At 44.7% G+C, this 27,926-nt stretch overlaps 1 protein-coding gene and 1 non-coding gene across 2 annotated transcripts; both read right to left on the minus strand.

Annotated features, from left to right (window-relative positions):
* Positions 1–18: 18 nt before the first annotated feature.
* On the minus strand, positions 19–27,899 carry LOC121447235 (protein phosphatase 1 regulatory subunit 7). The gene is made up of 10 exons (XM_041650373.1): positions 27,765–27,899; positions 25,091–25,219; positions 20,431–20,486; positions 19,853–19,918; positions 19,253–19,383; positions 18,308–18,470; positions 16,169–16,285; positions 12,401–12,505; positions 8,710–8,796; positions 19–1,304 (listed from the first exon to the last, which is right to left on the minus strand). The coding sequence occupies exons 1-10, from the start codon at positions 27,814–27,816 to the stop codon at positions 1,128–1,130; spliced, it is 1,083 nt and encodes a 360-aa protein (XP_041506307.1). The 5' UTR covers positions 27,817–27,899; the 3' UTR covers positions 19–1,127.
* LOC121447712 lies at positions 3,339–3,440 on the minus strand. Its single transcript, XR_005974238.1, has one exon. It is a non-coding gene; the product is annotated as a U6 spliceosomal RNA (small nuclear RNA).
* Positions 27,900–27,926: the final 27 nt, after the last annotated feature.

Raw genomic sequence — 27,926 nt, forward strand, 5'->3', positions numbered from 1 at the left:
AGGGAGATGCCGCACAGATTCAGATCATACAGTTTATTTTGGTGAGAATTAGAATAGTGAATGGATGTTAAATCCCATGTAAGCATTCTGATGTTACAAACTCCTTGTCAGCTGGCCAACTGGTTAGCTTGGATACTTGGGCACAGGCTTCACAGCACAAGGCAGGCTGTCCCGAAACTGAACAAAGTCTAGAGCAGTGCTGCCTAGAACCTTCTGTAATGACGGAAACGAAGAGACGCAGTGTGAGCACAAATGATGATAAAATAAATTCAACGGACTCAGATATGGCAGTTAGGGGACCCATCTTAGACTGTGTAGAATGAGAATCCTGGAAGTTGAGGAGCCTGCGGTGACCATATTCAGTCCTTACTGTGTGAAACAGGAGATTTGAGGCTCCCAGGGATGATAATGCCCGTGCAGCATTAGATTCATGCCCTAGTGGTTTGCTCAGAGAAATGTCATATAATAAGGCCAAGAGGATCATGGGTAAGAATAGGAGGCCATGTGACTAGTGGCTGAGAGCTTAGTTACTTATGTTTTTAAGAACCACTTAGTTTCAGCACAGCTGGGGGTGTGTGATGACGCTCTCCATATCTCGGCTCTCACCAAGTGGGAACAGGGTCATACAGTGCCCAGTGTGCTCATGATGGGAAGGCTTAAAGGGCTACAGCATCTGAGATCCGACCAGATTTTACTCAATTTTTTTTAAATACATTTTTTTTTTCTTTCCAAAATTGGTCTGAAAGACTATCAAATGTGCTGTTGTGGGTCATGACTGCTTAAACCCTGCAAACTAACTTGAGGGCCTGCTGTAGCAGCCCGAAATGCCCACCAGGCAAAGGACATAGACAGACAAGAAGAACAAATGACTGTAACATGTCCTGCATTCTCTCCATGGCTATAATAACCGTCACTAATTCACCAGGAAGACCGCGTGGCAAGATTTAATAGTGTTGGCATCTCCAAATGGTGTGTGGCATCATAGGCCAACTACCACCAGTGCCTTATTATTGCCATTGGGTTGTGACTGTTGGTATAGTGACGACTTCAGGAGCAATAGGTAGATTAAAAAACCGTGGCTGGGAAGTTCTTTCGAGGAGAGGGACCAGGTGAGGAGCAAGGAGGACTCAGAACCTGACGAATGTGGCATCTATCTGCCGCACGGAGGGTAGGGCCAGCATGACCTTCCGCCGGTACTGTGGGTCCTTCTGCAGGGGGTTGCGCTCCAGGTACACGGTTTCCAGGTTCCTGGCACCCTTCAGCTCATCAAGGTCACTCCAGCTTTCCAGGAGATTGTCATTCATCTGGAGGAACACGAGGAAAAGGCTGTTATAGATCAGCTCTGGCCCCTATGTGCCAGGATCCCCAAATATGAGATGGGGTCATTAAAACACACCACAGCACTGGATCTCAGCATTCCTAATTCTGTGATCCTATAGTTCCTCATGTTGCGAGGACCCCCAGCCATTAATTTATTTTTGTTGCTACTCCATACCTGTAATTTTGCTGTTATGAATTGTAATGTACATATTTCTAGAGAAGATGTTTGACAAAGGGGTTGCAACCTACAGGTTGAGAACCATGGCTCTATAGTTCTCCTTACCCCAATCCCTCACAGATCCTTCTGTCATCACTTGGCTCTTCCTGGTTGCCTTTTAGCAGCAACGGGAAAGCTTCACCTGCTCACACGCAGACTAAGTTCATTAAGAAGAGCGGGGTGGCGCTGGCTGTACACCTGGCCCTCAAGCAGATCTGAAGCGGGCCTGGCTACTCTTCCTACACACTGGTTTTCACTAATTGCTACCAATGCTGAGACTGCACTGACTGTAATGCAGCTGGCCAGAGGCTGCTCTACTCCAAACATGACTCTTAGATCACCTTTGTGGTACATTTCTGAGAATGTCTAGCTCCTGTATGCAAAGGCCACCAAAGGCTGACAAACAGTGCCAACACCAGATGAGGGACACTGAACCCTACAGAGAGCTGGGGTCTGAGCATGGCAGGAGGGTGTTCTCTCTTTTCAAATGTGCCATCAAGATGAGACCGAACTGGATGACTCCCACACTGTTCAAAGATGCATGTTGTTTCACATTGGGATCAAATTTTGAGACAAAGCTACCTTGGGTAAGAACCTACAGTACCAGGTTAAACTATCCAAACCCATTTTCCAGTCTAAGTGCTGAGGCAGAGGCTTGGGAAGGGCAAAGTAGCCACCTAGATGTGGGTCATGGTAAGCTAGCAAATGTTTAAGCAACAGCTTGTTCTACAGGATAGAGAAAAATCATGGTAAGTTGAATGTGCTACTTTCTATGGTGTACCATGGCTGACTTAGCACCAACATGACACCACTATGGATTAACTATAGATGTTAGGAGTGTGCACAATGGACACTCAGGTCACTTAGGGTTACTGCACCTATGGGTTTGAAGACAGAAAATAAAGTCAGGACTAGCTGCTATGTCAACAGCCTGAACAGAGGAGCCAAGTCTAGCATCAAACTTTAGGACTCTGCCTGCGGCTCCTGTTCTGCCCATGACTTCTGTCAGAAGTCATGTCTGTAGATACTATAGGCTCCAGGGTTTGCAGCAAGCAGCTGTAGGAAGAAGCAGGGTACCACTCCTGGAGACATGACCTCTGCAGTCTGAGAACCTACCGTGGGACAGACAGGCTACATGTGAAGCGGAGGGGAAGTGAAAGATTGCATCAGGATGAAGGGTCACTGGATGAGAATGCAGTGGAGGGGGGCATTTCAAGAACTAGATTAATTTCCATGTAAGAGCTTCTCAGGCACTTGTCCTAAGACTTCACTGTCCATAGGACTTGACCTGGTACCATTCCTTTGGGTTTGAAGCACCTGGTCAGTATAGGTTCTGGGACTGTTGTTTCTCCTGCACTGATGATTCATGGGGCCCTATCCTGTGTGAAGCCCTGAAGAATGCGGGATTTGGCAGAGTGATAATATTTGTGGAGAAAGGTAGGGAAGGGATGGGCAAAACAACAGTGAGAGCCATTAAGGGGATCATGGAACTTTGTAGGAATTACGCTTTTATTCCTAAATGGAATGGGAGTCCATACAGGATTTTTTTCTAGAAGGTTCTTAATGCTTTTTGCCCTAGTTCTTGTCTGTCTGTTTGCTTGTTTATTTATTTATTTATTTATTTTTGTTTTTTCGAGACAGGGTTTCTCTGTGGTTTTGGAGCCTGTCCTGGAACTAGCTCTTGTAGACCAGGCTGGTCTCGAACTCACAGAGATCAGCCTGCCTCTGCCTCCCGAGTGCTGGGATTAAAGGCGTGCGCCACCATCGCCCAGCTTTGTCTTTTTATTAACTCATACACAATAAAGATATGGAATGTTTCATAAATGTCTGTCATCTTTGCATGAGAGTCATGCTAATCTCTGTATTGTTCAAAATGTAGTATATGTGCAGCCAAAGCAAGCACAAGGATCTTATTTGGAGGGTAGATGCAGGGCTTCAGGCCAGAAGGCCATCAGAACAGTACAGGGAAAGGATGCTGGGCAAGTGGCAGCAGCAGAGGTGGGAAGAGACCGGGGCTTTGGATGCACTTTGAAGGCAGAGCAAATATTTAGATGTTGGAGTGGATCTGGTACACAGGAAAGGGGACGTTTAGGAGGGTGCCAAGACTTCTGGCTTGAGGATCTGGAAGGGCAGAGTCACTGAGGGACTGTGGGGATAATGCATGAGCTCGGGCTTGGCCTTGTCCTATTTGGATGATGGCTCAACACAAGAGCAGACAGCTGGATCCAGGAAAGACAGTGGAGCTAGAAACAGAAGCTGGCTGCCAGGAGCACAGTGGTGACATTTAAATCTGTGAGACTGGATAGGGCTGTCAAGGAGAAATAAAAGTGAAGACTGAATGCTGAAGCATTCCTGTGGGTGCAGAACAGAAAAGAAGCAAAGTCAACCAAGAAAGACCCAGGGAGACAGGAGAATGGAGGGCCAGTGGCTGGCTATCTATTTTGAGAAATGTACAGGAATCAAATATAATTGTTGTTGGGAGGTGGAAGAAAGATGCAGAATAGAAAGGATGTTGAATCTGGAATGTGTCCACTGGTACAGTGGGATTAAAAGTAGCATATAAAGGACAGAGTTGGGCACTGACCCACTGGGATACCCAGATGCTGGCTTCCAGACCATGCTGGTGGCTGCATGCTTAATTGCAGCAGGCTCAGGAAGATGGATGTCTGCTCCACACAGGCAATCACCTAACAGGGCAAGTCCAAGCCTGACATCATAAGCCCCCTTTGCTGCCCCTCTGTCTGGCTCAACTTCAGTGGATAAGGGTCCACCCCTGCTGCCAGGCTAGACAAGGACTGGCTGTGAAGGAGAACTGAGAGGGGACAATGGGTGAGCAACGGAAGAAGTGAGGTCAAGTGGAATCAGGACGTAACCAGGCCAATATGAGTCTGAAGTTCTTGGAAAAGGGTATAAAGATGAAGAGGTGGAGGAACGGAGATGTTAGGTCATTAGAGAGATCACCTACAGGGACACTGGTATCACCAATAGTGTAGACAGACTGAAGTGGTATCGGAGAGTGTGAACTAATTACAAATGTCTGCAGAGAAGAGAGTAGCTGTGTGTGGGTGTGTGTGAGAGAGCTGTCAGTGTGCAGGATGCTGGGCTGGGCTATACAGCTTCTGCCAGCAACCACTAAGACACTGGCCAGGTACTACCAGGCTGCTTACCACTGACTGCAAACACAGGACAGAAGTTCCGAGAGGCCCAGTGGGCTGAGGCCAGCAGAGGCACATTGAGAGAAGAGAAGCATCTGATTCACTCATTTGCTGGTGACACACAGGCAATGTGTGCTGCCAGAGTAGGTGTCAGCAGCAAGTAGGCTGCTGCACCAGATTCTCCTTCCTGCTGTAGATTTTGGTCAGCGTGATGTTCTGCTTTACCAGTCTGGTAAGGATAAGAGGCAGAGGAGTGGGCCCTCGAGGGACCTGTGCCATCCGTCCTAGGTCCAGACTGTAACCGTGGAACATTTCAAGTAGCAGGAATAAGACAAACTGCTACACACTGCCCATACTTACCTGCCTGCTATTTTTCTACTGGTTGTTTTCGTGTCACTTTTAAGGTCCCATACATTATAGAAAGTAATCTTGGCCTTTCAGGTGACCACCATACTCATGCATCATGTGAAATGTTCCTAGGTTTCATATATAATAATGCATCTAAAAAGTGTATCTAAAAGATGAATAGGATATATGCTAAAAAGGCTTTTCTTTCCTCTTTAAACCTGACCTTATGTATAATAAACATGCATTTTTATTATCAAGAAATGCAACAAAGCTTTTACTACTATGGGAAACAAATCATGTGCCACCTGATGACATTTTGGCCAACAAAAGACAATGCGTCATGTTGGACCCCAAGTCCATCTAGCCGAGCCCTACATGGTGTTATCTAGAGACATCATAGCTGTTGTTGTCTGTGTACTCTATGATGTTCATATAACAAAAGCTCCCAATGATGTATTTCTCAGAAGTGTCCTATTGTATGACACATGACTACTTCTTTACATGTATGTCTCATCATTTTGTTAGGATCCTGGATGTGTCACCACCATGCTTTAGTGAGTGGGTATGTTTATGGTTCTAAATGCTTCCAAATACTTGTGCTAAGCACAGGGGTTGCTGTACTACAGACTGGCTGCATTCATATTTCACAAATCTGCCAACTTCACGGACAAAATGCTGTATCTCATTGTTTTTTAAAAATGGAACAAGTTAGGAAGTGCCAGCAATGATTACTTCTGTTTCTAGCAGCAGAATGCTAACCTCTCACTTGACATGTGTAAGCTCGGTTCTAACATTAACACGGTTAGCCTTACTCAAATGACAAACCTTCCTTCCCTAACTCCCTCTTTTGGACTCACCAGATCTGTATCAAGCATTGTTCTAAAGGTTGGTGAGACAAAAGAAGAAACAACATATATAGAATAGAATAGTACTCATCCTTCAAAAGTAGGGAAAATCTCACTTGTGCTAAAACAAGGAAGAGCCTGGAGAACAGCCAGTGAGAAAAGGTCAAAAACTGTATAAAGTCAGAAAGGAGAATGGTAGGAGAAGGACATTAGTATTTAGCGAGGGCAGTTTCAGTTTTGTAAGACAAGCATGGTGGTGGTGGCCACACAAACATGACTGTGTTTCACAACATTCTATTCTATACTAAGAAGGTTCAGATAATAACTTTTAGGTTATATTTTTTAAAGATTAAAAAGTCCTAAACAACTTTGTTCTTTGGTCTTCATGACATTTAATAGTGGTGAGACATAAATACAAAATTAAGCAAATATAGCTTCAGCTTCAATCAACACTGGAGCAACTGTTGCTAGACTATAAACTAATAGAGTAGGGCATGGTGTAGGGACAGCTGCTTTCATAAGCTGGACAACAGGCGGTGCAAACCAGTGATTCCTGAGAGGAAAAACAAATGGGTGAGTGCTATGGTCACCCTGGCTGGCCTCTTATGAGGAAGGGGAGTCAAACAAGCTCTGGAAGCCGCACTGAAGTCAAGTGGAATTATGTTTAGGTGGGGAGAGGGGATGTCAGAATTTCTAGTTAAGAGTGAGCTATATAGGAAAACAAAATCCAGAAATCCTGTGCTGTCTCCCTTCTTATATCCTGAAGCAAAGACTAAGGCATATACAGAGAGTAGGGAGTATGGCTGAAATCTACCAGGGCCCGCATGGGGTGGAGGCATGTCTGTGGCCCCCATGACATTTACTAGAGGTCATAGAGGGGCAATACACAGGGATAGAGCTGGTTAGCCTAAGAGGACAAAACATGTAAGTTCACCCCAGCAATAAGCCTTGAAGTCTAGCAGTGACTTCACTTCCTGCTAGATACAAAGTCCAATATATTTTGCAGAAAAACAACACAAATCTGACATACAACTGTTTAGTTTCACAATACCCAGCATACAAGAAGTTAAATAAGAAATCCAATCTGTGAGAAATAAAAAAAGAACAATACAGGCTGAAGAGACAGCTCAGAGTTTAAGAGCAAGTGCTGTTCTCGTAGAGGGTCTGAGTTTGGGTCTTAGCAGTCATATCAGGTGGCTCACACTCCCTGTAACTTGAGTTCCAGAGATCCAATACCATCTTATGGCCTCCACAGGCACAGGTCCTCACGTGTTCACAATTCATACTCAGACACAGATGCGTATATATTAACTAAAATAAGAAAAACCTTAACAATATGTTCTCAAAGAGCCAAAAGGACAACCAGAACAAAAATTCACCAAATAGGTATGATTAACTTCACTGTCAACATGATTGGGTTTAGATTCACTTAGGAGATGTCTAGGGATGTCTGAGAGGACTTCCAAAGAAGTTTAACCAAGAAAGGAAGCCATACCCTGAATATGGGTGGCATCGTCCCTTTGGGCTGGGATCCTGGACTGAATAAAAAGGTGAAAAGCCGTATCATGAGATGCTGCTCTATTTCTCAGCCTTCCCGGCTGTGAGGGGTCCAGAGTCTAGCTGTGCACTCCTGCTACCATGAACCTAGAGCTGGAGAGGTGGTTCAGGGTTATGAGTGCTTGCTGCATAATGAGGACCACGGTTTGGATCCTGTGTAACAGGTCAGGCACCCTGCATGTGTATGTAACCGTAGCTCCAAAGGAGGCAGACATGGAATCACTGGGGCTTGCTAGCTTCCAGCTTAGTGGAGTGAGAAAATAAATGCCAGACCCAGGTTCAGGGAGAAACTCTGCTTCAAATAAACAGGCAGAGGATGACAGAGGAAATCACAGCTACCTTCTGTGCCACCCACAGGCATAGGCACCCATACATATACCTATGTACTATAAAGACACATAAACACAAATAAATATGTAAGCCTCCAAAAACTGAAGTAGCTAAATAATGATCTTAAAAGCAGACTGGGTACTGCAGAAGGGAAAATACATCTTGAAGACAGAGCAATAGAAATGGTGGTGCACGCCTTTATTCCCAGCACTGGGGAGGCAGAGGCAGGCGGATCTTTGTGAGTTCAAGGCCAGGCTCCAAAGCTACACAGAGAAACCCTATTCTGAAAAACAAAAACAAAACAAAACAAAAAAAAAAAAAGAAAGAAAGAAAGAAAGAAAGAAAAAGAAATCACATAAACTGAGGCTCATCTAGAGCAAAGCCTGGGGAAAGGAGGGGTAGACGAGCAACAGATGTGCTATGATCTAATTACCAAAGGACTAACACACATATGCTGTGTTTCAGAAGAAACTAAGGGTTGGGAGGACCTGGAAAAATTTTAGAGGGAAAAAATTTTTGTTTTCTTTATTTCACAAAAACTATACATTTACATATTTAAAGCTAAGCTGGGCACTGTGGCTCATGCCTTTAATCAGAGCACTTATGAGGTACAGGCAGGTACATCTCTGTGATGTCAGAATGGTCAGGGCTACACAGGGAGACCTTGCCTCAAAACAAACAAACAAACAAACAAACAAATAAATGAAATGATATATCTATAATAGTATACTAAAAAAATCGAAGGCAGGGATGGTGAGATGGCTCAGTGGGTAACAGCACATGAAACAACTTGCATTTGATCCCCAGGACACAGGCACGGTTCACTGGGCATCAAGGCTTCCAGGACTAGCAGACTTTCATTCATTCACATGTTTTACTCAACAGGACCCACTGAGCCAAAGAGAGAGATGCCAATCCCACTATGTTTAAGACTTACCCAGAATTCTTGCAGTTCTGTTAGATGGCTGATATTTTCAATCTTTTTTATCCTATTTGATGCAATGTCCAACATGGTGAGTTTGTTCTAAAATAAGAAAATTTTTTCTGGATTACTGAACTTCAATAGCAGCATGCAACCACATGCAACAGTGTGAGGCTGAGCTGAAGACTGCATAGCTACCCTCTATGTGCCTTGGGGTGACTTTGATAGAGCTGGACTGATACCACCTACCCACTTCCTGTGGCTTCCTCAGCTGGACCTGATGCAGTGCTTTTGTTCAAAACCTCATGAAGCCCTCACCGTTCCTGAACTGTGGAGGACCCCAGTAAAACCCTTGTTCCTGTTCTTGGGGTCTGGGGAGAGCAGTGACTCTGAGCTTTGAGGAAGGAATGACAACCGTTGTAGCAAGTCTTTAGTGATTACTGTGAGGAAATACAGCGCTGAATTACTGACAGTGGAATTCCTTTCTTCAGTGAGGCTGAGGAGCTTGAGGTTTGGGTGAGGACAAGATACTCCAGGCACACAGTAGAAGTGGGAGGAATAACAAAGAGGCCTTCCTGTTTTTTTTTTTTTAAATATGCTTTCTTTTTTTCATTTGATTTTTTTAAAATATTTGTTTATTTATTATGTTTACAATATTCTGTCTGTGTGTATGCCTGCAAGCCAGAAGAGGGCACCAGATCTCATTACAGATGGTTGTGAGCCACCATGTGGTTGCTGGGAATTGAACTCAGGACCTCTGGAAGAGCAGTCAGTGCTCTTAACCTCTGAGCCATCTCTCCAGCCCCCAAGGCCTTCCTGTCTTGGTCAAAGCTACCTGGGGCGATGCCAGGAAGGCCTAGGTACTGAAGGGCTAATATCGGGGCCTGCTAGAACTTAGGGAAGCAATGAAGGCAAGTGGGACCTTAGCAGCTGAAGATGGTGTCTGTGGGTACCAAGTAACCTGCAAGATACAGCATTGTGCCCTATCTCTCCTTCCCCCACACCAGACAGGGTTTCTTTGTGTAGCCCTGGGTATCTTAACAGCTAGCTCTGTAGACCAGGTTAGCCTCGAACTCAGAGACTCACCTGCCTCTGTCTCCTGAGTGCTGGGATTAAAGGCATGCGCCACCTGGCTTTATAATTGTTTTCATGGTTATAGTTTCAAGATTCAACAGCAGAACAATGTCATGGTGAAAATTAAGTCTACCGTAACTTATAGTGCTTGCCAATATGTTTTAACAAACCACTGGGATGCTTTCCTAGACTCCATGGCAATCTTACAGCTGGCTGGAAGTCCTTCCCTCATCTGCTCTAAAGATCTCTCAGCACTTTAGAGACTCATGGTCCTTGTTTTCTACTGCATTCCTGGTATCTTGATCCCAAACCTTTCCAAGTTTTAATGGAAATTTTAAAAAAATTCATAGTCAGTAGCTATTGATTAAAAAATGTCACAGGTGTGGCTTCCTAATCCCTTGAAGGTTCCACAGTACCACCCTACCCGCCTCCACATCCCATATAAGCATCACCCAAGCACTGGCACACATGCTAGAAGCACTGATTCCAGATACACAGCACAGGTATGAGAGTACCAAGTAACAATTCGTGGAGCTTCAGAGTCAACAGAGCCATAAAACAACAATATGGGGCTAGAGTGTCAACCCGAGGACACAGCAGGCTGGGACAGAACAAGCCCACCAACGGAATCCTTCCCCAGCACTTGTGACAGCTCAATGAGCAAGACTGTAAACTAGCAAAACAGTAGTAGTCTGAAACCCACGATAGATCTGAGTCCAAGGCTCAGCAGGAAGAGTGCTGGTGGTGGACTCTGGCCCCCAGGACGGCGCACTAACCTTTCTGACCTGAGATCTAGTTATACACTCAATCCCCTTCTGCTTGAGGATTTGAGTGCTTATTCAAAATCAAACAAGATTTTTTTTAAAATTAAAAACAAAACAACACAACAGGGTAGGGAAGGCAATTTATATACACGATAAAGAAACACCCAGGTCAAGAGCCAGAATAAACATTTTAGGTTAACGAAGGGAAAAATCTCAGGGCACAGAAGAGCCAAATCCACCAGACAGGTGCCTTGGGACACTGAAGAAAGAAAGAAAGAACATTTGATAAGTGGGCCAGTGACAGTGAACGTGCCACTTGGGAAAAGTTACTTGTTTTTCTCCCACCATGAAAGTAAATTCTTGATTAAGATAAAACTTGGGAGAACATTAGGTAAATACTTATAATGAAATAAGTCTGAAAGACTGTCACATTTGATCAAGGTAAACATTACGATGACAGTTACTGTTAACACAGTATTTCTGTTCTATTTCAGACATGACATGTAACTAAGACTTAGCTATAAGATGCCTTGGGTAAGACTCTACACTCACACTTCTTTCCTGTTTGAAGACAGACCTGTACCATGAGAGAATTACAGAGCAGATAGACATGCTGGTCCCCTAGAGGGGACTGTTACCTGTGAGGAGCAGAGGTACTGGTGCTCTGTCAGTGTGTTCACTCCACCCAGCCCCAAGGCTTTCTGAAGTTCCCTTGCTCCAGTTGCTGCCTCTGGCTCTCCTATTAACTACCATCCTACACTACAGAAGGTCACACGCAGGTTTTAATTGTTTTATGTGTGTTTGAGACAGGGTCTCACGCTGCCTAGGCTAGCCTTGAACTCAGGAAGTAGTCAAGGCTGGCCTTGAACTTCTGATTCTCCTGCTTTCGTCATTCAAGTGCTGTGATTATAGGTGAGTGCTACCACACCTGGCTTCATATGCTAGCTAAATTCCTAATTTGATTACAAAGTTAGAGGAAGGTTACCAAACTTTGAACAGGTAAATTTTAGCTTTCCTGAAAATTCTTATACAAGTGATGAACTAAAACTCAGAACACTGGTTTTCCTCCAGAATTTCACTGATGGGGCACAAAGGGCAAAGGAACCTATGATGAGATTTGAATAATGATGATTCCAAGAACAAAAACCTGACCTAATCTTGTTGCATTTGATGGCAATTTAACAAAAGCAACCAATCAACCAAATAAACAAAAAACATTTCCCTGAAACAAAACAAAACAACCCCAGTAAAATTGAACAAGAAAGAATATTTTATTTGTCTTGAATCATGCTTGGAGGAAAAACAGGTGAGACAAAGGCAACTGTAAGTAGGAGAAGCTCTTCTTGAATGGGAAGCTGGAGGTGGGCGGGAGGAGTGGACAGATTGGTGAAAGGTAGTGGGGAGGAGACCTTCAGCACTCTGGACTCCAGGAGTGGGGCCAGGGAGCATGGCTCTTCCTTCTAAGCAGGCTAGGCTCACCCTGGAGTCTTTACAGGCTGAGGTAAGGCAGGAAGTTCAGTGGCCAGAGGGAGTAATGGGAAGGACAGAGCTGATGATACTTGTGTTAGCTATCTGTGCGATACAGGGGCACGTAAGGATTTTTTAAATCACCCAAAGGCCTAGAATACATGGCAGATGTGCAGTGAACTGCCCTAGGAGGGTGTCTGTCTGTGATAGCTGTGTTGAAACCCCACAGGCAGTCATGGGACATGCTGGCCCTTTGACTCACTGGGGTAGAGAGCCCTTAGCTCACATCCTGTTGGCAGTATGTCCACCTGAGGCCAGGCCTGGAGGGCAGTGGATGCCAGCACCCGCCCCTTCCTCTTCACCTCCCTTTAGCTCCCTCAGACAGACCAATGGGCTCTTACGTTGTTCTCCAGGCCCTCGATAACCTCGATACCATTGTGGCTGAGGTATAGTTCACGCAGGTTCACCAAGCTCTGTAGACCCTCAATCTTTGTTAGCCGATTGCTCTGTAGAAGAGAATTAAAAAGTATCATTCTTGGGGCTGAGGATATAGTTAAGTAGTTAAAATATTTTCCACTTAAGCTTGAAGACCCAAATTTGAACTTCCAGAACCCACATAAATGCCAGGTGAGTATGGTGGCATGCCTGTGATTCCAGCCATGGAAGCCCAGAGATAGGTGATTCTCAGAGCAAGCTGGTCAGCAAAACTAGCCATAAAATTAGCTCTGGGTTTGACTAAGAGACTCATTCTATGAATAAGGTGGAAGAGCGATCAAGGGCGATTCCCAAATTTAATCTAATCTGGGGTCTCCACAAGCAAACACATACACACAATGTGCATGAATACACATACAATCATACCACATACATTCATACCACACACAGGAAAATATTAAAAGATAAGAAAAAGAGCAGTCAGCTACACAGAAGGTGAGAAATACAAGGGCTTTAGAAATGAAGTTTCCCGGGCTGGAGAGATGGCTCAGAGGTTAAGAGCACTGACTGCTCTTCCAGAGGTCCTGAGTTCAATTCCCAGCAACCACATGATGGCTCACAACCATCTGTAATGAGATCTGGCACCCTCTTCTGGTGTGTGGGAAGCAGAATGTTGTACACATAATAAATAAAAAAAAAAAAAAGAAAGAAATGAAGTTTCCCATTTATCATATTTTATTTAAAAAGTGTTGGGAGGTAGGGGTGGATGGGTAAGTGGTTCAGTGATTAAGATCATTGGCTAGTCTTTCAGAAGACCTAGGTTTCATTCCCAGAATGGACACAGCTGCTCATGATCATCTGTCACTCCAGTTCCGGGGTATCTGATGCTTTTTTCTGGCCTCCAAGAGCACCGACATACACGCAGGCAAAACAGCCATACATATAAAAATAAAAAATAGGCATTCAGGAGGCAAGGCAGCCAGCCTGGCCTACAGAGTAAGTTCCCAGATAGCCAGAGCTACACAGAAACACCCTGTCTGTATAACTAAAACAAACAAACATAATAAAATCAAAAAATTAAAATATTCTTGAAATGGGACTTGAGAAGAGGACTAACATTTTGGGTCTGTTGTACTGGGTTGAATATCATGTTGAAGTTTGGGGTTTTTATATGAAAATCATACTTTTTTTTAGATGTATCTGAAGGTTTATTTGAAGTAATTAAGAAATAGATTTGTCTTGTGTATTTATGTGCATATGACCATGTAATGGCGGGTACACGGAGGTCAGGGGACAACTTGTAGAGTCAATTTGCACCTTCTATCATATGGGTGCTAGGGATTGAATACAGATTTTTTGTTTTGTTTCTGTTTTGATGTGGGAGTGTCTTCTATCTATCTGTTGCTTTCATTGGTTAATTAAGACCGAATAGAATGCTGGGAAGAAGGGAAATGAGGCAGACGCTATAGCTCTCCTCTCCAAGATGGACGCAGGTTAAGATCCTTCTCGGTAAGCCACCACCTCGTGCTGCTACACTTATTACTAAATATGGGTTAAAGCAAGATGTGAGAATTAGCCAATAAGAGGCTGAAACTAATGGGCCAGGCAGTGTTTAAAAGAATACAATTTGTGTGTTGTTATTTCGGGGCATAAGCTAGCCAGGTGGCTGGCAGGAAGTGGCCCGAAGCTCCTACTACACTGTTTGTTTGTTTTCTTGAGACAAGGTTTCTCTGTGTGACAGTGTGAGCTGTCCTGAAACTAGCTCTGTATATTAGGTTGTCCTTGAACTCACAAAGATCTGCCTGCCTCTACAGAAGTGCTGAGATTAAAGGTGTGAGTCACCTCTGCCAGGCAGGTGGTCAGTTTTGGTAACAGGAGTCTTTTACTTCCTCTGCCATCTTGCTGGACCTCTTACTATAACAATTTAAAAATCTCAAAAGTATCAATGAAAACACTTTTGTTTTTTGTGTATGGGTGTTCTATCTGTATGTATGTTTGTGTACCACATGCATGCCTGGTGCTGAGGCCAGAAGAGGTTGTTGGAGCTGCCATGTGGACATTGAGAATTAACCCAGGTTCTCTGGAAGAGCATCCAGAGCCCTCAACTGCTTTCTAGCTCTCCTCAAAGTATCATGGGTTTTGTTTTTGTTTTGAATATTTAGTATGTGTAATGTGTATATGTGGGTGTACTGGTAGACATCAGAAAACTTGCAGGAAATCCGTTTTCTCCATTATATGGGACCTGGGGAATTGAACTCAGATCATCAGGCTTGGCAACAAGCACCTTTACTCACTGAGTCATCTCTCCTGTCCTAACTTTTTTTTTGAGACAGGGTTTCTCTGTAGCTTTGGAGCCTGTCCTGGAACTAGCTCTGTAGACCAGGCTGGCCTCGAACTCACAGAGATTCACCTGCCTCTGCTTCCCGGGTGCTAGGATTAAAGGTGTGTGCCACCACCGCCAGGCTCATTTTTGTTTGGAAGGAAGCAATTTTCATTTCTTTTAGAGTATCTTACAACTTAATTACAATTCAAAAATTTCTCTTTGAAGTCGTCTGTAAGACACTTGTTTTACTCAGTCTATGAGGTTCCTGTGCCATGTCAGTGGGACCTGCCACACAAGGCATCCCAGGCACACCCAGGCATATCTCCCTTTAACCCTTCAAGGTTTGATTCTGCCAAACAAAAACGAAACCTCTAAAACCAACAACAAAGTCCACATGAATCAGCCATAGTGCTGCACACCTCTAATCCCAGTATACAGGAGACAGAGACAGCAGGATTTCTTGTAAGTTTGAGACCAGCCTGGTTTATAGTGAGTTCCAGGCCATCAAGAGTTACATAGTGAGACCTTGTCTTAATTAAAAATAAAAGTTAACGAGCCTATACATACATCAGTGCTGACCAGCTGAACTGTCCTCAAACCCATGGTCTCACAAGGTCTGCCCTCTCTGTGAAGTACGGACAGAGAAGTTCTGCCACTGAACAGATACACTTGAGAGGACTGGAGTGAGCTCTCCCTGCTAAAGATGGCCACAGAGTTCATTTATTGCTCAACTGCCAATAGAGAAAGGAATGAACATCACTATTATTTTATGTGCATAAACGTTTGCCTGCATGTATGTCTGTGCATCACATGCTCGCCTGGTGCCCTCAGAAGCCAGAAGAGGCTATTGGACTAGAGTTACAGATATTTGTGAGTTGCCATGTGGGTGCTAGGAAGTGAACCTGAATTGCGTGGAAGAGCAACCAGTGTTCTTAACTTCTGAACCATCTCTTCAGTCCAAGGAATGAAATTCTATCTTTTAAAAATTAAATTTATGTGTGTGGGTGTTTTGCCTGAATGTCTGTCTGTCTGTATATCATCACATATGTGACTGGTGCCTGTGGAGGCCAGAAGAAATGTGTCAGATTTTGTGGAACGAAACATCTGTGAGTCACCATGTGGGTGCTAGGAATCGAACTTGGATCCTCTGGAAGGGTAGCTGGTGCTCTTAACCATCTTTCCATCTCCCAAAATTGAAATCCTTAAAAGTAAAAATAAATTATATAAGAAGAACAGAATTTTAGTTTAGAATATATGTGTATGTACTATGATCTGTGGATTCTAATGTTTCCACCATCTACTGACTGTGAAACAGTGTTGGTCACGGACATACTAAGGGAATAAAACAGGTTGAGTGTGATGGGTCTGGCCCTGTAAGAATGAGAAGCTGGGAGCTGGTGAGGCCCAGTACCTGCATACTGAGGACTGTCAGGTTGGTAAGTGCATCCAGGTTCTGAAGTTTTGTAATTTTGTTTTTCCCCAGAAACAAACTCTCCAGGTTGGTTAACGTGTCGATATTTTCAATTGCCTGTCAAACAGACAAAACATCAAGTAAAGAATCTAGACCATAAGATGAGGCAATCTAAGACTTCAGCTCTGTGATGTTTGGACTCTGGGAACTTGCTAATGAACTATCTCTTGAATATACAGTGTGGAAAAGAACGAAAATGATGGAGGATTGAAGACTGATTCCTGGGGCTCACTCCCAAACCCAAAATCTCTTTCTCCCCCCCCCCCCCCCCCCTCGTTTCTTGAAACAAGAGATTCTCTGTATAGCCCTGGATGTCCTGGAATTCACTCTGGATACCTGTAGACCAGGCTGGCCTCCAGTTCAGAAACTCGCCTGCTTCTGCCTCCCAAGGCAATATGCTACTACCACCCGGCCAACTCTCATACTTTCAGAGCTCTGGGATTATTTGAAAACTCATAAGCTCGCTGATTTCTCTGGCCTAAGTGGCATTTCATTCTACACAGCTTTTGAGACTATGCATTCCCATGAGCCTAGGCCTCTACAGAAATCAAGATACTGGGAACCTTGATCTCAGAAGTTCATGAGGGATGCCCCATGGCTGTTCCCATTCCTCGTCCCTTGCTTCTCCTTGGTGCAGTCACATCTACTTAGTCCTGGTTTTGTACCCTGATGGCTCTTGAAGAACCATAAGGGCAGGCCACAAAGTGTGGTACAGTACTTCCAAACACCAACTGGGAGCTACTTCACACATGGAGTGGCAGACACAGGCATGTAAATACCTGCTCAGTCACTAACCAAGCAGACTGAGGATAGACACAGCACAATGACACAAGATGTCAAAACTAGGCTCATATAGTTTTAAGACTGACAAAACCCTTGTGTGTGCCCATGGGTAAGCCTCCCTCTTCTGCCTGGCAGATCCTCTTCCAATATCAGAACTTATATGACCCTCTGAGGTTCCTGACTGTCAGATACAAGGCACTTTCCCTAGCTGTTATGTGTCAACTGGCAAAAACTTGGGTTTTGCTGGGTGTAGTAGTATATGCCTTTAATCTTGGTACTGGGAGATCTCTGTGAGTTCTAGGACAGTCTGGGCTACACAGTAAGTGAGACACTATCTCAAAAGACTTAGTTTTGTTTCTGTGGAACACTGTAGCACTCCTTTTTTCAAAGGCCTTTCATTTTCATTCTGACCCATGTTTTCAAGGTCAAATGGATCTTGAACATCAAACCAAATTCTGCCAGAGGACATTTTTAGGGGATGAAGGACCAGCCCCAGTGTTCTGGGGGGACATTTCAGCTGTAAAAATCTTGCTTATCACATGATCACTGCAAGTGTGAAACACACCTCAGTTACAGATGAAAGAAAACTACTATGAACAGGTTTAAAAGAAAAGCTTAGTTGGCTTTCTTTATGGAGCACAGCTGGCACTAGCTTGGCACAGGACCATGATACAGATGAAGAGCCATGAAAGCTAATTACCAGACAAGATCAGTCGGTGTGAGCACAGTTCTTATTAATACTGGCTTCCAAGCTCACATAATCAACTAACCTGGGCTCACAGGGGCTGACGGAAACTAGACTGAACCGACAACCAGGGAGCCTGCATGAGACTGGCCTAGGCACTCTGCATATATGTTACAGTTGTGTAGCTTGGTACTCTTATGGGACTCTTAACAACGGGAACAGGGGCTGACTCCAACTCTTTTACTGGCTTTTGGGACCTTACTCCTCATACTGGGTCATCCTGCCCAGACTTAACACATGGGGAGGTGCTTAGTCTTACTGCAATTTGATACACTATGTTTTATTGATATTCATAGGAGATGTGTCCTTTCCTAGATGGAGATGGAAGAGGAGGGGTTGGGGGTGAGGAATGGTGGAGAGGGACTGGAGGGAATAATGGAGGGGAGGCTGTGGCCAGGATGTAAAATAAATAAATGAATTAAAAAAATATTGGCTTCCAGTTAACAGTTTTCCTTAACTATTTCCCTGCATCCTCCAAACAACATGAACCTAGCAAAGCCTCAGCCGAGCACATACCCTATGTGCACCACTGCAGATCCATCTGTACTTACTCGGATGCGGTTCGAGCCCAGCTCCAGCATCTGTAGTTGATGTAAGGTACTTAGGTTCTCAATTTTACTGATCTTATTGTTGACCAAGAAGAGTTTTTTCAGCTGTGTCAGTTTGTCAATCCCTTCAATGTTCCTTAGCAGATTAAAAGAAATATCTAGAGTCCTGGAAAGAAGCAAAATATTTCTTGAAGGAACACAGGAACATAGGAGTCAGAATTCCACTTAGAGGATATCTGCCTCCAGGATCTGCAGTCACTAGGAGGTTGGATCTCACCATGGCCCCATCACTCACTGACTGGCTCACACTGGAGCTGACCTATGGGACCATGAAGCTGTCTGGCGCCTGGAGGGCAGTAAAGGCAACCTGCAGGCTATGAACACTGTTTCCTAACTGCCCTATCTAGAGCAGAAACCAGGCTTCATTTATGCCTGTGTCCACGGCAGAGCCTAGTACCATGTTCAACCTGAGTGGTGTTGGACTAAAACTGAAACAAAGAAAAATCAAAACAGATGGGCATGGTGGCACATGTCTGTAAGGCCAATACTGGAGAGGTGGAGGCAGAGGGCTCAAAATTCAAGATCATCTCATCTACAGAGAGTTCAGTTCAGCCTGGGCTACTTCAGACATGATCTCAAAAAGAAACAAAAACAAAAGCCAGCACCAACAAAGGAATGAAGCCAGATAAGGCTATAGCCAGGTAAAGCTGATCCCTGTAGTGGCTGACACTTGTTTTTTAAAAAGGGGATTATGGATTAAAGATCCTACTTCCCAGTTCTTACATCATTATTGAATGAACTCAGCCTTCAATGTTAATGGCATGTAAGAAACTGTTGCTCCCTCTTAGAGCTCTAGCACAGGGTAGCTCTCCAGGACTATAGCCAGGCAGTGGGTAGGTCACCCTCGTCACCCAACCCATCCCATCTCCTCTGGGTCTCCCTACTCACTCCAGTTCTGTCAGCGCCTCCAGATTCTCAATCTTCTTGATCTGATTATCATAGAGATCCAGTTCTCGAAGACTCTGCAGTTCCTCCAGGTTCTCAATGCATTTAATTAAGTTTTGACGTAGGCAGAGTGACTGGAGGATAGGAAGAGGATCAGCATTGGCAAACACAGGGCCACACTCCTGGGGCTATTTCATGCTGACCTTCAAGGGGCAGTGAGTGGGGATAAGAAGCTGGAATTACTCTCCTCTACTTGAGAACATGCATAGGCCCAAAGGAAAGTCAGGAAGACCCATATTGAGCATACCTGTTTGGGGAGGAAGGCCCTGAATAGGGTTGGAGTGTAAGTCAAGTTCTCGCAGTTGGAGGAACCTTTACTGGGCTCCATTTTGAGAAGTAAACTTAACTGTAGTGAGCTAGTACAGGAGACTGCAAGGTCTCGCCAAGGCAGTACTAGAGCCCAGACTTCCCACCTGTCCCACTCAGAAGAGAAACATGAGAATATAGGCCAGCGTCACCCACAGGATGGGAACAAGGATTATGCATATTCTCCAAGTAAATGTTACCAAGTCACCTTGTGTGCCAAGGACAGATTCCTCTCACCTTCACTTTCTTCAGCACCTCGAAGCCTTCAATCTTTCCAATACGATAGTGATTCAGATCAACATCCTGAAACACAGAGGAATTTTGCTTAGAACCATCAGAGTTTCTGGAGACCTGGCCAAGAGCTGCTTAGGAGAATGCCAGAAGAGAAGGGAAGGGAGAGGCTGTGAGGCTAGTAGATCCATTTGTGATTGGCAGGTCGACATTTTGTTTAGTTGTGATTTATGTTAGTTTTATGTAAAACTGACCCAGTGGTTAATCTGAATCCAATTCCCTAGCAAATGGACACATATCCACATCCACACTTTTCCAAAATTGGGGGTTTAAGGACCCATATCAACAATATGACCACTGGATACATATAACTTGAATCAAAAGCATTTCATTTGTCACACAGGTCTTAACTATCTAAACAGAAATAGATTTCAACTGCTAGTGTTAAAAATACAGGAAATCAAACTAATCAAAAAAAGTCTTGGGTGATCTCTTTAGTCACTAATTTGCCACCTTTAAGAAGCTGATAGCTAGGGTCATCTGTAACCATGCCCTTTGAGGCTGAGTCACGCAGGCGGCATTACCTCTGCATCTCGGTCCAGGCTGATGGTTTCCATATCCACTGTCAGCTCATGTTCCTCTAAAAACAAACAAGCAAAAAGAACATTTCTGTTTATAAAGAGTTGCTAATCTGCCCTAGGACTGGAGAAGTTTGATGCAAGGGACACTAAAGATGAGAAGTGTTATAGCAAAGCCTCCAAAAGTCATCTGTGCCTCTGAACCTCCTAAGAAGCCAAAAGGCAGCTTGAAGTTTTTGGTGGGAAGGAGGAGGAAAGCAGCTGCCTGAGTCTTGGTGAACCCAGGGAAGCCTAGTCACTGTTGGGAAGCACGTTCCCATCATGACTGTCACCTTGGAATCCCTGGAGTTTGTGTTGCCAGAAGCCTCTCTACCCATGTCTTCTTTCCCTTCTGTTTGTGGCAATAAATTGGGCCACTTGAATACAGCTCATGCTGGGCGTATTACATGTTCTGGGATGTGCCTTTTATTGCTTTGGAAACTAGCCCAGCATCTACAGATGCTTCCCTGACAGAGAGGGAAACAAAATGAAGCAGAGCTCAACAGACAGGATCAAAGAGCTTCACTGAATAATTTAAGGGTACTTCTCAACTGGAAGCCTGGTGAACTAATTCCAGCAGAGAAGACCATTTGGATGTCATGAGACTATCCGCCCTAGAGAGCCAGATACAAACTGCTTCCTGCTGCAGTGGAGAGTCTCATATGAAAGCCCCGTTTGCAGTTCATCAGAACCTGATTAAAAATAATGCTGAAAGAATTAAGGAACAGAAGAATGCAAATACATGTGCACATATCCCCAAAACACTTGAGATTAACAGCATTTCCCTTTATTACCAAAGTGTCATCTGCTTTCCCTAGTGGTTTTATAGTTTTTCGCCTTATTTTGTAGCCATTGACATCCAAATAAAGCTATTTTGACTGGATTCCTGCCCCACCCCTTTTCTCAGCCTCGGTTTCATTCTGTAGCTCAGGCTGGCCTTGAACTTGGTTAAATGTTTATCTTATGTACACGGGTGCTTTGTCTACAGGTACACCGGTCCACCAATTGAAAGACCAGTAGAAAGTCCCATGGACCTAGAGTTACAAGGTGCTTGTGAGCTGACATGTGGGTGCTGGGAATTGAATCCATGTCTTTTGGAAGAGCAGCCAGTGCTCTTAACAACCGAGCGATCTCTCCAGCCCTTAGCCTTGAATTTTTAATACTAATGTTTCAGGTCCCAGATGCTGGGATGATAGATAAGTACCACCACACCTAGCTGCATGGCGTCATAGATGGTGTTTCCCTTAAGACATTTTTTATCTTGAAACTTTCTGTAGGAAGGAAACAGACTGCTTTTTTTGATTGCTTCTTTGAGTCTAAACTGTTTTGTCCCAGAATACTCTCGCCTCTATTTCCTTTAACTTCTTATCACTTATTACCATTTTTTTCCTAGGCTCCCTTTTCCTGTGTTTCTTTTCCTTAGTGCAAACACGCACTTGCATCTATAGTAGGGCCAGCTTACACACTCTTGACCTCAGCCCATATCTGGCTCCTCCAAACATTAGCAGACTATGTGCTGGTCAGCCTGTTTCTTCATTGGAGGCCTTAGAGAGAAGCATGTGGCAAGGGACCACCTTAATAACAAAGAACTGGCCCTCCATGGCCATTCACTTCACTGACTTTCCATGATGTCTTCTCTACAGTAGTCAACAGTACCCAACTAAAATGTTACTTTTGTTGTTTACCTATAATTTATAGCATATGAACTAATCTGGTATTAAATAAAAGGAATTAGACAAACAAGAAGACATTACAAGAGTCCCCTTGCCGGGCGGTGGTGGCGCATGCCTTTAATCCCAGCACTCGGGAGGCAGAGGCAGGTGGATCTCTGTGAGTTCGAGGCCAGCCTGGTCTACAAGAGCTAGTTCCGGGACAGGCTCCAAAACCACAGAGAAACCCTGTCTCGAAAAACCAAAAAAAAAAAAAACAAAAACAAAAACAAACAAAAAAAAAGAGTCCCCTTATCCTCAAAAAAAAAAAGCAGTAATTCACCATCCATGAGCTCAGGAAGTTGTGACAGGAAGGCACTGTAGCTAAGGCAAGTAGCCAGGCCACTGATGTACAAACCAGACACGAAGACTAAAAGTTGGCACAACCAGCAGCCGCACTGGGTTAGAAATGGGGCTCTCCTAGGCTTCTCAGGATATGTGCTGCACAGCCCAAAATTTCCTGTCTAACAACAGCATCCAGCATGGGTTGTTCCTGTCCCTTCTTGAAACACCAGTTTAACCTGGAATAAAGTTACCAACTGGAACAAACTTCTGGTTTGGTGTTTTTTTTTCCGCCCCCCGAGACAGGGTTTCTCTGTAGCTTTGGAGCCTATCCTGGAACTAGCTCTTGTAGACCAGGCTGACCTCAAACTCACAGAAATTCACCTGCCTCTGCCTCCTGAGTGCTAAGATTAAAGGCACATACCACCACCGCCTGGCGGAACAAACTTTTGAAAGTATCATAGTTGCAATTTTTAAAGTAAGGGTCTAGGGATATAGCTCAGCTGTAGAGTCTTGTATAGCAGGTGTAAGGAGGCCCTGGGTTCAATCCTTAGTACTGAAGAAAAAAAGCTGGGGGAGAGGGGTTGGGAGATAACTCAGTGAAGGGGTTGTGTAAGCCCGGGACCTAAGTTAGATCTCTGGAACACACATACAAACGTTGAGCATGATGGTATACTTGTAACCCCAGTACTTGAGAAGTTCAAACATGTGGGCTTGCTGCAGTCAGTCAGTGTAAATGGCCATTTCTAGGCCAGTAAGAGACCTTGTCTCAAAAACAGTAAACTGGGCAACAACACCTGAGTCTGTCTTCTGGCATCTACATGCATACATACATACCGGTATACATATATACCTCATTAATGTGAAATGTATATAAACATACATAAGTTAGGAAAAATAGGAAGGTAATGATTGACGTTTGAATGTCTTCTGCTGAAACTTATGTAAGTATGAGCAGTTCCAGATTTTTAAGGAGTAGAAATACATGTTCCCAGAGAATTACTATGTGTTCTAGTCACCTGGAGGCAAGAGCATGGACTTTAGTAAGCTGGGCTCTAGCCCAACTGGCCTGCCTTGCAGTAGGGATCTCTGGCTAACATGGGACTTCTACTCTCCTCACCTATCACACATTAGAGTTCTTTTACAGTGAGAAACCCAGTACAGTAACAAACAGGAAACAAATCCTAGGATCATGCTGCTCTAACTTCCAAGTCTTCCAGGTAGCCTAATATTTCAGTGGCATAGATCTCAGCCCTTCCGTGACTAAATCAAATGATGATGACAGCGCCCATTTGCTTTATCCACCCACATCACCTCCAGAATATCAGCTCTGAAGTTCCAAACTAACTGTGGTGGGTACTTTTGTGGTAATCTCCTTTTGCCTTAAAATTTGGTTACCATAGTTACCAATCATCTTTGCTGGCACACAGTGAGCAATGCTATTTTAAAAAGTAGCTATGTTTTTGCAAATTTATTTTTATAAAGGTAATGCATAATTATGAATACCTGAAAAATCCATACAAATCTGAAAAATCATAAGAGGCAGCTTCCTCTCAAGTCTTCTGTTAAAAGAGATCCTCAGCAATGCTAATGTGTTTTCTTTTTAAGCAGGTAAAATTAAATACTCATGCTTTTTAACTAAAAGTCATATTTTAAGATACATCCTACTTACAAATTTGTCCCCCCCAACAATTCAGCTGAGACATTTTCCTGTCGTTATATATTTTCTGTCATTCTTTTCCATGTAAACTGATTTTCTGAGCAAACATGTAAGCATAGGCCATTACTGAGGAGGATATAAAACCACCATAGGAAGCCGGGCGGTGGTGGCACACGCCTTTAATCCCAGCACTTAGGAGGCAGAGGCAGGTGGATCTCTGTGAGTTCGAGACCAGCCTGGTCTACAGAGCTAGTTCCAGGACAGGCTCCAAAACCACAGAGAAACCCTGTCTCAAAAAAGCAAAAAAACAAACAAACAAAAACAAAAAAACAAAAAAACCAAAAAACCACCATAGGAAGCTGCTCAGTTCCAAATGGAGTGATCTCCCTAACACCTACGCTTGTAACAGGTGTCTCTCAGGCCTAGATGAATATCGAGGTGGATGTAGGCACAGTAGCACATATCCTTAGGAGGCAGCGGTAGGCAGATCTCTGAGTTTGAGGCCAGCCTGGGCTACATAATGGTTTCAAGACCAACCTGGCTACATAGTGAGATCCTGTCTCAAATAAGAAATGTCAAGGATGGACAAGAAGTGATTTCTCATCACTGGGGCAGTACAGAAGCATAGCAGTAAATCACTATGCTCTCTTCAAATTCTACTTTCTGAGTAAAGGATTAAAAAACCATTTTCTGGCTCTGCTCTAGGTGACACATTAGTGCCAATATCATCAGTAGTAGCACTGTCTCTTCAGCAGAAATGGATCTACTCTACCCATAAATGTAAATCCGCTAGTTGCTGAGGCAGCACCGCAGAGAGCAGGCTGTCCTCTGCCAGCATGCCCAGCTATCCAATCTACTGGGGACCTTTGAAGAACACAACTGCTTCCACGAGGAGACATCACGCGCAAAGAAGCAGCAATCTTCAACAGCACACTCCCCCCTCAATAGTGAGTTCAAGGTTAACCATGCCCAGTACCTTCTGGGTCTTCCGCCCCCTGTTCTACTCCATCCTTCAGGCTCTGCTGGCTGAGGTCCGTCACGATGCCACCGCCGTGCTTCTTCCCTTCCTCATCACCTGATTCTTCAGATTCAACCCGCCTGTCAACTGAACCCAAACACATCAGTGAGAATTCACATCCACTTCATGTGACCATTTGAGGAACAGAGAACAGATTACCACAAGTTGTAACTCAGCTTCTGAAATAGTTGAATTCAGTTTATATGAACACTTGAATGTCTTCTATGTCCCAGCACTATTTAAGACAGAGACAGGACCCGAGAGGACACATGGGCACAACTAACAAGCTGTTCTTCCCCTCCAAGAGCTTGGAAAGAACTGCCAAGTGTTCCAAAAGCCTCTAGGCCACCTGTGATCAGGAACACTAACAGCACCACATAGTGAAGTACCTTCCAGGTGACTCTCCCAGCTGACCTGATGTCCACCACGAGAGGGGACCACTGTGATCCCTCTACCACATACCTTCATTGATGTCCCACTATCCATTTGGCCATGAAAAACTGGTTCAATTTACAGGGCCCCACATTCTGAAAGAAATCAAGGCTAGCTAAAACCAGACTGGGGGCAGGGAGGAGCTCCAATGAAAATGAGAATCTGTCTCAAGTGCCAGATGCCAGGTAACCTACTAATGTGAAAAGATCACATGACAATGTTACCAATGCAAAGCTTTTCAGAGTAAATAAACAGGCTGTGAGAAAGCAACAATGACACGTGGCTCTGACGAATGATCTTCTTTTCTAAACCTCAGTTTTCGTATCTGTAGAAAAGAGTTAGGGGAGTACACTCCCCAGACCTCCATCAGGACCAAACGAGAAAGGGCACAAGAGTGGCCTGTGTGAAGGACATGGAGAATGTATGAGTTACCAAGAGGCACATAACAGTCTGCGATCCAGGATTAGGGAAACTAGGTTCAGTGTAACAGTCTCTGAGGAACCAGAGGACAGAAGGGACAGTTGCTGCAACCTGTGCCTTTATCCTCAGGTCAGTAGAGGTTCTACAGTTTGGGACAGTGTGCTGCATGGCCCTGGGGATGACAGTCTAACAAAAAGGAAAATATATCAGGAGGAGGAAGGTCTGATTTAAGGTATTGGCCATGACAGAGAAGGTGACAAAACATGGAGCTCACTAAGCATGGAGGTGCATGCCTTTAATTCCAGCACTCTGGCAGACTGACATGGGTAGATCTCTGAGTTCTAGGTCAGCCTGGTCTGCATAGCAAACTCCAGGCCAGACAAAGCTACATAGTGAGACCCTATCTTAAAACAAACAAACCAACCCCACAAAAAACCAACCAACCAACCAACCAAACCCAAAACCCCTCCCCGCCAAAAGACACGAGGCTATAGAAATACAAGTGTCAGCTGGTAACAACAGGTGTGGGAGTGGAAGAGAGAAAAGCCTGGCTTTTGTATTTGCACTTTACTGAGAAACAGAGAAAGAAGGGGGAGAAAGGTACTGGAGGAGGGAAGGGTGAGATAGGAAGAAACATTTCCTTGCTCTGAAAAGGTAAAAGAAAGCCCCAGCATGACTCCCTTTTTAGGCTCTCCATAATCTTTTCTGGGAAGCCTTGCCGGCTCTTCCCAACCCCCGTCTCATCTGACTGTTAATTTAGGTCAAACTCTTTTCCATACTCCTTTGCTTTGGACTGGGTTTCCTTTCTCTGGAATGGTCCTCCCTACCTGTCCCCAGCCTGGATGACATCTAGAGATCCTTCAAAGCCCAACCCAGGGCAGCATCACCACTCTTAAACACACTGGACTTTTCTTCCAACACACTTGTTCCTTGCTCTGCAACCCTCTTCCCTAGCAATCTTCTCAGAAGAGTGACTGCGTGACTGTTCTTCCAGAAGGAAAACTCACCAAAATAGAGGAGGCTTTAAAAGGCATTTAAGGGTTCAGATTCGCCGGATGCTACAATGGGTAGTATACGCCTGTGTGTGTGCGCGCACACACACAGCTATATATATGCATACACACACATAAATATGCACACATGTAACGATTATGTATCTAACAACTGTGTACAAAACATGCACATATGTAATATATATGTGTGTATGCATGTATGCATGTATGTATGTATATGATGACACAACTCAACACAATGAGAAAGGGAAGAAAGTTGAATTTAGTCCAAGATCCTGAACGTAAAGAAAACAAGACACCGCCTCGTAAACAATCTCCGGACCTCCTTGCCACCCATCACTCTGCCACAACCCATTCGCTTCCCGAGCAGACTCTTCCATCCATGCCTCGTGAACAACTATGGACTTGGCAGGTCCCCAAGCCTGAAACCTCAGTTTCCCAATGAGCTGACAGAGGACAGTCCCCCGCCTCCTCGTCTGTCAATCTTGGAGCTTTAAGACTAGGTTCCCATAGCCGCCGCTTCCTCGTCCGTCCCCCTTTCCTGGGCGGGCTCGCGCCACGTTGTTCCCGGGGCTCCGGTCTTCCCTGCCCGCTGCCGCCCTCCGGCCGGGGCTCTCGGGCTCTGAGCCTCTCCGCCCCGTCCAGCCGGGTTGGCAGCTGACAGAGATCCGAGGCTATGGCTGGAGGCCGAGCTCCGATCCGGCAAGAGGCTGTGCCCGCCCAAGCCCAAGCTCGCCGCTCCCCGGTCGCCCGCAGGGGCCGCTCACCCTCCATCATCTCCTGCGACTGTTGCTGCCCAGCGCCGCGCTCCGCCGCCATATTGGCTGCTCTACCCCTTTCCGGAATCTGTCGCCTCAGGCCATGGACCAATCGGGACTCCCGGCCCTGTCAGTCAGCCAATGGAACCGAGCATAGAAGCGCGAGTTGAC

This window comes from Microtus oregoni, unplaced genomic scaffold (genome assembly GCF_018167655.1).
Source record: "Microtus oregoni isolate MIOR12 unplaced genomic scaffold, Mior012 000004F_ref0000308, whole genome shotgun sequence".
Classification (NCBI taxonomy): domain Eukaryota; kingdom Metazoa; phylum Chordata; class Mammalia; order Rodentia; family Cricetidae; genus Microtus; species Microtus oregoni.